We start from the raw sequence: 12093 nt of genomic DNA, 5'->3' as shown, positions 1-12093 counted from the left end.
ACGTAAGTGCAGAATACACAGCAGGGGTAAATACCAACAAACACTGGCACACTCTGTCCACGCTCTGGGTCCAGCCAGCCTGAGCTCAGAGCACACAGAGCGGGTGCAGGGAGAGCTGAGTTTGCTCCATCAGTTGCTGGATCGGGCTGTGGAGCCCCAAACCATCTTCACCTGAACTGCCAGGACTGCACTGACAGTTGGCTTGGGCCACGTGAAAGCCTTGAGCATGCTTGGGTCCTTCCCCTTTGGAGAGTTACACTCACCTGACCAACAGTTTGAGTAATGTTTGAAGTCTGTGTAGTTCATGGCCAACTTTTTTGGTTAAGGACAACCACTGCTCTTCCATCTTCCTAACCTGGCTTCTTATTTCTGGACAGCTCACAGCAGTCAGCAATTTCTTCCCTTCTTTCACCATCTGGTACAGCCTGGCATGCTTTTCGTCAACACTGCTTTTGATTTGCTATCAGAAAATCAGAAGTTTGCAAAACAATATTTTAAAAACTGAAAACACAGGTAGCAAAACATATATCATTTATTCTAACATCTTAACCTCACATTTCCTCTGTCATGTGTTTTATTTTCCAAACAAACGGAACCTGTACTTTACTACATGCAGAAGGGACACAGGTTATTATTATTTTTGTTGTTTCCTCTGGATAGATCAAGACAGATATCAACATAAATCCATGCATTATCAGAATGACTCTGTTATGATTTGATGGCCTTTTTTTTGACACATAAGCCTCAGGCTATGGATGAACACTCTCTATCAGATCTGGCTTCATTGTCCAAACATATGACTTTCGCCAGCAGAAAGCTATTGCCCTCCTGTCCTTAGATGGCCTTATGGCTCTGTCCTATTTTAAAAATGTTACCAGTATCTTAAAGGAAGCTGTTTGGTTAATTACAGAATAATGGTAGCAGGGAGGAAGAATAGTGAAGACATTAAGTGGAAGATGCAGCAGTGGTCTGGTTTGCTTAGACATGAATAAAAACAGAGCATCATTTTACCTCTGCTACACTTCACTAGAAGTTCAAAATGACAAAAGAGAAAATACAAAAAAACCCACCCTAAACAAACAAGAAGTAGATCAGTCCCAAGGAGAAGGCTGAATTGGGCAGTTTTGTGATGTGCAAGTATCTCACTTCACTCTAGGTAGGAGGAGCTTGTGCAATATTTATTATTAATAGGTATATTTCTCTCACAGGAATTAAGGCCCAGAGAATTTTATTCTGCTCTGTCCTTGAACCTGTGAAGCTCCAGTGCTTGGACTCACTTGGAAAGCATCTTCTAAAGCCTTACTATTTTCTTTCTGATGTCTTTAAAGACAAATAAAGACTTAAGAGCAAAGAGCTAGTTAAGAACTTAAAAAAACAAAGGAACACAAGCAACTTCACAATCCATGGCTATGCAAATATTGCACGTCTCTTGTCACAGTGCAACAGGCATCAAAAGCAGCAGCGGGTTGCTGCAATTGTAAATATCTGCTCTTGATTTTCCTCAAAAGCTCAGAATTTTCTGGCAACATCCAGTGATGTCTTTCATGCAGTTAGCTAGATTAAATCACAGTAGTCCTTTTTGCCTTTATAGTCTACGAATCTAAATATCAAACTGGGCTCAATATAGACCTGAAGACTTATTAATTCCAAAATTTCTAATAGAGTGCATCCTCTGAAGACTGAGAAAGGGCAAATCTGTGAGGAACGCAGAGTGCTCTCTGAGGACACACCACTAGTATATTGAACACTATTTCTTCCTAATTTTATAAAACAACCACGAAGGTTTCTTTTATATCCTTATATTTGTATGTGTCCAAAACACAGACAAATGTTTCCAACTGGACTTTGTGTTCTAAATAAAGGTGTAGCTCTGCCAACAGAGATGAAGCTGGGAACAAACTAGGAACCTATTTGCCATTCGACACAAAAGGAATTTTATTCTCTTTGGCCAGATAGAAATTAGGCCATCTCATTCTGAATTCTCAGGATTTTAAAAGGCGCTAGTAAACCTGTAGAATGTTTACCTTCTACCCATTGCAACAGAAGGTAAGCAAGAAGGCTGCAACCAGGGGCTCAGATATTTGAAGGTACTGGGTTGGATTCTCCTCTTCCCCAACTTTTACACCATGGCATGAAAATCTTTGCTGAACTACATAGCAGTGGCTCTGTATTCACCCCAAGGCTCCCTGCTGTCCTTGGGATCCACGTAGCCTGTGCACCATCGTCTCCCAAGTATTTGCATTTGAAGACCAAGTTCTAAAGTAGCTGTAGTCGTTACTCCCACTTAGATCAACTTGTAACCCCTGGCTAAAATTAGCAGCCTGATGCTGTGCTACTGTTTAATGTAACATGGAGGTTTTCAGCGCACATCTGCACACAGACAAGGACACAAATAAAACAGTGCCCCGCAAACTAGCTTCTTCGTTCTAACTAATCTTATTGCCGGCTCTACAGATCCACAAAGAAAGGGAGACAGAGGCATAAATACCTGTAGAAGTGCAATCCTCTCCATTAATCTTTCTTCTGTTTCTTCAACCAAATTCACAGAAGGCAACATAGACGTAAGGGTCTCTAACTCCTTATTGAAAGCTAGGCATTCATCATCAAATTCCACCCATTCCTAAAAGATATATTGCATCATTAATATAGCACACATCTATCTCTGCAATTTTACTATTCCAGACTGAGCTTTTGCTTATTGAAACAGAGTATGAAAATAGGTGAATAATATGGAAATATTAAAATGAGACATGATTTCACCAGAGATGAATTAACTCATTCATTCTTTAATATCTTCAAGACTTCTTATTTTAAAATGGTATACTTCATTTTTTTTTTATTCTCTAGGGGTGTTTAAAAATCAAAGTTTCGGTTTTATTTTAAAGTGATGCTGGTATTTTTGAGCCTTTAAGGGTTCTTCTTTCAGTCCAGGCACTCAGAAATTACCGCAAGAAGTCATAAATCCCACCCATGTCAGAGTAATGGGTTGCGCTGTCCATTTTCAGAGGTTTTTAAGCAAAAAGCCAGCTAACTGACACACAAAACAAGTAAGAGACTGTTGCCATCCAATGGAGATAGGAAAGGACAACTACTAGCCAAAGAATCTCTCGTGAGGACGGGGTTCCCCTAGAGGCAATTCTTCTCTTTTTTCCCTCCAGCTTTTACTCCGGGCTTCTTTTGACTCGTTACCTTTAACAGGGTCTCGAGGTGTATACCATACTGGCAGGCCTTCTCCTCCAGTGACTTAACTTCATCCACCAGCTCTCTCCAGAACTCCTCTTTCCTTTGAAAGACGGAGGGAGCCACTTTCTTGGAAAATGTTTGCATGAAAGCCATGTGGGTCATGAGGTTGTGGAAAAAGTCCTGAAAAAAACCCCAAACAAGTTAATGCTTGCTCTTTTAGAGAGATCACACACCCACAGCAGGAGTATGGAGAAGAGAGAAGACCACTGAGAACAGCAGCCAGTTTCAGGGTCTCTCATAGCTGGAGCCAGGAGACTTCTACCCAAATTCTGCATCAACAAAAGATGGGCAGTTACTGATCATCTTACAGTCAAGAATCAGGGATACAATAGGATATTTTCAGTTGGAAGGGACCTACAATGATCATCTAGTCCAACTGCCTGACCACATTAGGGCTAACCAAAAGTTCAAGTATCTTGTTAAGGGCATTGTCCAAATACCTCAAATACTGACAGGCTTGGGGCATCGACCACCTCTCTAGGAAGCCTGTTCCAGCGTCTGATCACCCTCCCAGTAAAGAAATGCTTCCTAATGACCAGTCTAAACCACCCCTGGTATAAATGAGTTGCATACACTATTTTCATTTTTACGTTTCTAAACAAAAAGATCTGCATTTATACTTTGAGTTCATATGAAATACAAAGATATGGTAGGAAGATTATGCAAGGAAGAGCTAAACTGTACATAAATTCATATTTTAGCATGAGGTAGTTACCATCAGACAGCCATTATCTAGCTTGTTTCACATGGATGACAGGTGACCACAAGCACCAAGGGTATTGGCAGTTCTAAGGCCTAAGTAGTAGGCAGAGCACAATTATCCTTTGGCATAACTATACGGTAACAGTTTGATTTAGTTATGGCTCAGCTGACCTCTTGTGAAACATCTGAATCTCAACGGAACACTTTCCCCTACAAAAAAGCTTTGAGGGTTTAAGATCACACTCTCCAATCAAGATGTTCTTCACTACGAACTAACATCTAGTGCAAGAATTTCACTTAAGGACCGGACCCCAGCCACAGGTTGTGTGAGCATCCTGATAATTCTTGATAACCAGCGTAGAGAAAATGGCTTTTGCAGTTTTCTTTTGCTTTTGTAAATCAATATTTGCATTGGAGATACATTACATGTTTTCCTTTGGAAATAAATCCCTAACATTTTGCTTTGCTAAGACCAATTTGCGAGTGACAGACATTATTCCTATGACTCTGGAGTAGTGGTTTGCGGTGCTTGGCATCCTGAAGCAATTCTTAAGGGAGTTTGATCTACATGGAGCAGTTAAACCAAGGTGTTGACATGACAGAGACATCTTCAAGTCACTAGCATTGGCCAGGGCTTCTTGCAGGTACATTCTCAGCCATCTCCCATCAAGCACGTAGCAGCTGGGTACAGGGGACACTCAGCTACCAAGGAGGCGATCTAAACTATCCTGTTTTCAGAAAAGGAGCTGTTATAGGCAAGTTTCCTCCACCAGATCATGATAGCACAGAATGCTGAAAGCAAAGGCTCAACTCCCAGGTCCTAGACAGCAATTTCAGGAACTTCACTACGGACTTATTACCAGTAATCAGAAGGATGTGTTTTTCTCACATATCAATGCTCTGAGGTAAGCCAAAATAGTGTTGGACTGATAAAACTGAAATCCTGATCTTAATTTATCACCAAAACTGTAGTTGAAATAAAAATCTCTCTTCTGTATTTTTTAGTGGGTCCTACTTTGGTCTACTGAAAAACTTTCCTTGGTTTTCTGCACTGACTCCAGCCCCTCCCCTATGCTATGAGGTAGTTATTCTTCTCCAAAACACTGGAGAGAAACCAGTCACAGAAAACAGCACTCCTGCTATGCTGATCTGAGCAGTGCTGTGATGAGCATCTTATACCTTGTGATTTTCCAGGTGAGACTGTAGAGCTGCTCTGCTTTTTGTTAGCTGCTTTGGATCTTGTGCAATCTTCTCTCGCCCAATAGCTACCAGCTCTGCAAATCCATGAAGTAAGTCCTCATACTGGCTTTCACTGATGGAAGGAGAGTTCAGCTCCATGTACTTTGCTTTCAGAATCCCCCACATGTCATCCAAAACATCCTACAATGTAAGCAGTTTAGTTATTCATGAAGGACAGAAATTAATCCTACAAACCCGCACGCACATCCCTAGAATGCAAAACACCCATCAGCCTTTCGATGCTAAAAATATCTTGCTTAGAAAAACCAAACCCTGCTGAGTAAGTGGAAGCTGTACTGTGCTCTTACCTCTAATTTATAGGCTTCCTGGATTAAGGTGATAGGTAACTGCAATCTTTCTCCATGGCCTCTCAGTTTTGCTACTTGGTTTTCAAAGTTTTGCAACTCCAAAGCGCAGGCATCAGTTTTCTAAGTTAAGGACAAAAGAAGCTATTAGGAAGAGTTCTGTTCCATTAAACTTTAACATTAAACTAGGCTCAGAAAATACCATATTTTCTTATGAATTAGAAAGACACAGTCAGGGCTGGATTGAGACAGGTTCTCTCTGAAGGAAGGCAAGTTATGTATTTCTGATGTTCCTTTTTCGAGAACGGTTACTTGAGAGAATATATCTAAGACAGCAGACCCTGCAGTTCTGAATGTAGCTTTCAGCCTGGCAGAAAGTTATGTCTGTAAACAAGGTTGTTATGAGCCTGTAGCAAAAAAGTTTTGAGACACCCTTTTTGCTTCACCAACAATCATATAGATGCCGATGACCACCCTGGGGAGGATATGAAGTATATTAATTTTTAGTTCTATGCTAATCCCTATGAAGGTTGAAAAAAATAGCTTAACTGATCAAATGTCATATGATAAAGTACCCATACATGCTGAATGAACTGACATAAATACTGGAGTCCTATTCCCACAAAGAAAGGCTAGATTTGCATATAAAAAGACATAACGTGTGAAGTGCTCTTTTTCTTCCCTGCTGTTGCGTAGGCTGTATTTGCTCTGAGAGGTTGTGGAGAGACTGGTTCCTCCACTCCAGCTACTAAAAGGACTGGAATTAGGTCTGACTATGGATTAAGGTGTAGTCAAAAAAAAAAGGTAGCAAATACTGAACTCTGTCCTTCCCCTGTTCTTAAAACTTAAGTGAGACTCAAACTTTAGAAAATATGAAACTTAATAGATAGCAGAAAACTGGAAATAATAGCTAATGATGAGAGCTTTTACTCTCCTTTCCTTCAAATGAAATTACCTGAAGCTGTTCAGAAACATTATGTCCACGTATTGCATTCAAGTACTGTTGCAGAGCAGCTTTTTTCTCAGTTAACTGATCATAGAGCAGCCTGGTTTCATTCTGCAAAAGACACAAACATCAGAAGTATATCACATATCAGGAATATAGTAATGACCAGACAAAATTACAAAGCAAACAAAATGGTTCTCTCTTACAGCAGAACTTTTTACCTATTTAAAAAAAAACAAAATAAGAGCATGTGCCTTAGAACTAGTAATTTAGAGAGAGAAATTCTGTAGTCTGTGTAGTGTAAGAAAGCAGGTTATCCTGTCACAATTATCCTTTGTGGCTGCAAAAATATGCAAAACTTATAGAGAGACAGATTCTTCTCTTCTCTTAAAATGAGAAAATGAGCCCATAACTGGTGACTGATGGAGCTCCATGGATTCTGTGTAAGTAAACGTTGCAAGACTAGTCCTGCTACTGTTTGGAGACAACATCCCAATGTTCTTCAAAGGAACTCTCTTATTATTCAGCAATGAAGAGTTAGGCCAACTTGCAGATGATAAGCACACTGGAGTTTTGCTGGACATTGGAAACTGTATTTCAAAGACTAAGCTTTACTTTTCTTTCTTCAGCCTAAATACCTGATCTGAATATTTTCCAGCAATAGTGAGTAGATTTAGACCGTCAAGAGAATCTAGAGGAAAGTTTCTTATTATCTGCTTTTCAAGAAGAAACAAATGAAAAAGCAGATTTACAAAACTATGGCTTCTGATACTGTGGCAAAAAATCTAAAGGAACAGTAAATACAAAGGGTCAAATCAACCTTCAATACATAGCTAAAAGTAGCTCAGTGCCAGACATGGCACCAAAAGGGAAGAAGCCTGCCCCTCCTGAGTCCACATAGCCACAGAATATACAGAATACGGAATATACAAAACCCTCCTTGACTTAATCTGTACACACAGAAACTTGCTTTAGCCTGTAGCTCAGTGTGCACAGGATCCCAGGTTACTTCCACCCTTTCTGCATGCAAATTTTCTACCGTGACCAAGGCCTCTAAGGTAGTCAGCACTGCAAACAGCAAAATTAATTTGCCTCTTGAGAGGCCAAGACAAGTTTGTTTAGTACTCCAAAAAAAAAGGAAGCCCATTACAGATGGCTCATCTGTAACCCAAATGCATTAACACTGACAAGTCTAACAGATGCTGTGAAACAAGATGTGCATTTGGCAGTGGAGTACCTGGTAATTGCTATTATGATCCAGCCCAGCTTTCATTGAGCTGCTCCTTGAAGCGGTGGCAGCTTGAGTTTGTTCCAGTCGCGCCTGCAAGTTGTTAAAGCACTCACAGAACACATCCGTGCTCCCACCAGCACAGCTAATAGACTTTAGAAGATCATCCTTTTTATCACTCAGATAAGCGTGAAGTTTTTGCAGCTCAACAGAAAGAGTCTAAAGGGTTGAAAGAAACAAAACATGAGTGAAAATGGTCTCTGTCCAAAGACTCTTGCCTGTAGAAGGCTGTAGGACTCAAGTTGATAATTGCTCTTAAAAGCCATAGGCCCAAATCTGTGCAACACCAAATAGTTTGGTGGTGCTATTCCTGAATAATACCAGCAAACCAGAGAGGAAATACCAGGCCATATATATTCTGTTATAACAGAAATCCACTGGGGTTTCTCCTTTCCTGGATGTTCTAGGACAGTTACCTCATAGAGAGCCTGCTGCACAGCTGCCTCTTCGGTGGAGAGGACTGAGGTGTTTAACATCTCCTCCATGTTATTCAAACATCTGCTGATTGCCAGAAGCAGCTCAAACAATTTTCTGTCCAAATTGGAAGAGACTTCCTCTGCCACATTATCCTGGGTAAAAGCAAATCAGAAGTTTTCAGTATTTTCACGCAAGGCACGGTTAAGATTTATTCATTCATATAAGGTTAGATGTTCAGTCAGCTAATAATAAAATGGAATTAAGGAAATACTGAGGGACAGACTTGGACAAGACAGGTATATGCATGCAATATTCGGAGCTGCCAAAGCTGAGACAACGACCCTTGACATATTGGGAGTGGTTGTGGTCTTACAGTTCCCTGATCTATGGAATGGGCCCAACACAATTTGTCTTGTCAGCTCCAATACTGCAGTTTCACTGAAACAATTCACAGGCTCCTCACTTTATACAGCTCGAGGAGTTTTACCCACACTAGCAAATCTTTGGATTCAGGTAGCAGTAATAATGTAACTGAAACTTGAAATGTTTCCTCTCGAAATCCTAAGCTGATTTCTACATTATTGTCCATACCTGACGCAAAAGCAACACTACAGTGAACACCATCTGCAATAATATGATTATGGGCTATACCTCCTAGTGCACAAACAGTGCCTTGTGTCTAGAATCCCTGGTATTTTTTTCAATGCTAAGACATGACATTTTTACCTGTGCATGCACCACGTTTGCTTCTTGGCTTAGATCTCCCAGCTGGACAGTGTAAGTTTTCAGTTCTTCCACAGTTGGGGTTCCTGCACTAGCGAATGTGCTTCGGGGCAGCATGTTCATCTTTGTTGTAATCTAACATTTGGAAAAAGAACATTGCAATTAGTTGAACAGCTCAAATGAAGACAGGGCTACGGGCAACTACATAACAGTCCTCTCAAAAAGCATTAAAGTTTCAATGAATTAATACAAAGCGCCTGGATACCAAGGTTTCATTTTTATTGGCAAAAATTAGTTGGGTAGGCTATGCCCTGATGGGAGATTGACTGAAAAAGGAGCATCTCATTGCCAGGTTTAAGGGCTACAAGTTGTGGTTTGTGTTAAGGCAGTCCTGCTGCTCACTGCAGTGTAAGTCTTGCCTGAAAAACAGCTGACATTCATTTTTTACACAACTGTTATTATTCCATGTAATGCAGTAATTTCAGAGAACAGGGAATCTAGTCATTCTAACTGAATGTGAACAGACCTGGTAATAACAGAAAGTATGTGCTATTCAAGCCGCAAAATTCCACACTCTGTTCAGAATAAATACATAGTGTTCTCTTGTTGCAGTCCAAACTCTGCATTCAATGTGAGAGAACACAACGGTAAATGGCAGAACAAAATTTTAGCCAGAAATTTGGGTTGACCATGAAATTCAGCTGGGAGCTTGCTGGCTAACTGTGTATGAAAGAATGCGAACTACAAGTATTCATCTTTTTGCTCCTGCACTCTGCTTAGTAGTCACCACTTCAGATAGTTTATTTACCTCAAAATAAAATTAAAAGACAATCATGAAAACAGCATGCAGTAACTATTTCCTTGGAGATGCTTGCACAGATTTCAGTTATCTGATGAAAAGACATGATGCAGGAAGATACATCAATTGCGATCTTTACCACAAACAACTGCCTGCAGAAAGTGTTTCACTGAACTTAAACAGACCTGAGGTTCCACAAGCTGGCAGAGAGGAGACTTCATCTTTGATGACAGCTCTTGTTGTAAAAATTGCCATTTATTACCCGTTCGGTCCTTTGGAGCTAAAGTGGGATTAGCCTGTTCACTCTTTGGATCAGATTCTCCATCGCTGTATTGAGAAAATATTGTTAGAATGGAAAATACTGAAGCAGAATATGAATAACTACATTTGCAAGACTTCTTTTATAAGATTAGTTTCTATTGCTCCTGCTCCCAAACCAGAGTGAAACCAAGTGCAATATCTTTAATCCAAGCTTGATACATTTCTTTGGGCTTTTCTTTTCCCATGAAACTCCCTAGGGGCCTGCTGGCAGCATCTGTCTCTGAAATGACAATATGGGGAGCACAGTCCTGGAGCATGTCTTGGTTCCAAATGACCCCTCTTCAAAGCCTTTAAACCTGGCTGGGTATCTCTGCGCATTTGCACAGCAAAGGCTGTGAACAGAGATACCAAACTTGCCTCTGGATGAGTCTGCTTTAGTTTGTGGCAGGTGTCAGTCCTGCCTGATATCAAGACTGACTCTAAACACTGGACTCAGCCCAATATCAAAGAGGTCGTCACATAAATGAAACTCCATTTCTCTGGACTGTTTAAGAAATCTCCCAGCTTCTATCATTTTTCTTCTAAAGGCACACACCCCTGCACAGAACCAATGCTGCCACTGCAAAAGTTCAGTAGATTTAGGCAGTTTTACAAAAATCAGTTACCAGATTCGGTGATGTATTTTGTACCTTGATTCCAATTTCTGAGTCATGCTGTCCTCAAACTGTGGCTGCATTTTTTCCACGCACGACTCAATGAAGTCAATGAGGCTTTTCTGCTCAGCTGATTTTGCTTTCATATCCTGTGTACAGAGAATAGTGTGAACAGTAAAATTAGTTGTGTGCACTGTATTAATCTGAAATGATGATTGTGCTTTTGCAATCACATTTTACGTTAATTCATTTAGCAAAGAAATTAAGAACACATCTATCAGAATAAAATGCAGTTTATATGTAACCATGAGTTTACCAAACAAAGCATTTGTGAAAATGTATGTTTTTATGGGACAGATTTTTTCCTGAGCTAAAGTTTTAAAAGCAAAGCCATCAGTCAGAAACAAATTATGCACATATGGAAATCCAAAGGCCATCAACTGCCATCCTTATACAGAGAAAAAGGCAAGGGAAAATCAGGACTTGCTCAAATATGAGGTTGAGTTCCTTTAGTTAAAAAGAGAGTGAGTTGCAAGTGAAAAGTGAGTAATTTTAGTGGCTCAGGCTGGATCATTTTCTTCAACTCTTTTCTAACAGCATGAAAAGGGCAAAAGCTAATTTTCAATTAGCAAAACAAAAGTAGTTTACAGAGCACAGAACGTCATAGGATTTTTTTTTAATTGTGTTAACGACAACCTTAAAGTCATTGTGAATTAGCCCATGGGAAAACATTCACAAAGCTTTAGCTTCAAATTCATCTTCAAAAGGAATGTCAATATATGGATTCAGATTTCATAATACATCAGTGCTACAAAGACAGGAGATTGGAGGGATGGGTGATGCCATCTGAATCATTATGATACAAGGCAAGTGGAGGGTACCATCCAGCTTTGTAGAATTACTAGATCGTTTGGACCTGGAATTTTAGGGGTGAGATCTTTTTCCATCCTGACAAACTCCTGCAGGAGAAGGGTGTCTGAAACCTACACTTGACAGAATTGATCCCACAGCAAAAACCGCAGCGGGTGATAAATGCAGCTGTCCCCCACAGCCACGGGGGATGCGGAGCAGCCGGGCTCCTGGGCAGTAGGAGAATTACCTGTGGGTGCTGGAAACCGTTGTGCCACACGTGCGGCTGTTCAGCAAGAGCAGCCTGGGATGTGCTGGAGCCGTCTGAGTGTAGGATGTCAAAGGGCTCTGGGTCGATCCTCTCCCTGTTGTGAATCTGTAAAGGGAGACCCATTGTGGGAAGGCTTCCAGACGAGACAAGAGGGCAGAACCCGCAGGCACAGTTTGGGGAAATGGCAAAAGTGGAGCTCTCTCAGACTTACCATACATACAATCAGCAGTGCAGGAAACACAGTTGCTACTCTTGCAAAGGTTTCTGTCCAGTACAATTTCCTGAAAGTCTGATGCGTTCTAACCTACTGCTGAAGTCCTCACATTTCTCTCCCTGACAGGGACAAGGCTTGCTTTGCTTTTCCTGTTAGCAGATTAATTGATGCTAACCCTCCATT

At 40.7% G+C, this 12093-nt stretch overlaps 1 protein-coding gene across 1 annotated transcript in view; it reads right to left on the bottom strand.

Annotated features, from left to right (window-relative positions):
• The window catches only part of SYNE2 (spectrin repeat containing nuclear envelope protein 2), a 193548-nt gene that overhangs the window by 63263 nt on the left and 118192 nt on the right, over window positions 1–12093 (bottom strand). Inside the window, 12 exon segments of the mRNA XM_082058908.1 lie at window positions 264–460; window positions 2489–2620; window positions 3190–3363; window positions 5125–5325; window positions 5493–5612; window positions 6445–6546; window positions 7673–7882; window positions 8140–8292; window positions 8867–8998; window positions 9848–9989; window positions 10613–10725; window positions 11676–11801. Coding sequence (XP_081915034.1) covers window positions 264–460; window positions 2489–2620; window positions 3190–3363; window positions 5125–5325; window positions 5493–5612; window positions 6445–6546; window positions 7673–7882; window positions 8140–8292; window positions 8867–8998; window positions 9848–9989; window positions 10613–10725; window positions 11676–11801 — 1802 coding nt within the window.

The sequence above is a fragment of the Streptopelia decaocto genome, assembly GCF_964273445.1.
Source record: "Streptopelia decaocto genome assembly, chromosome: 7".
Lineage (NCBI taxonomy): Eukaryota > Metazoa > Chordata > Aves > Columbiformes > Columbidae > Streptopelia > Streptopelia decaocto.
The sequence above is the reverse complement of the archived record's forward strand: the minus strand, read 5'-3'. Positions and strand labels throughout refer to the sequence as shown.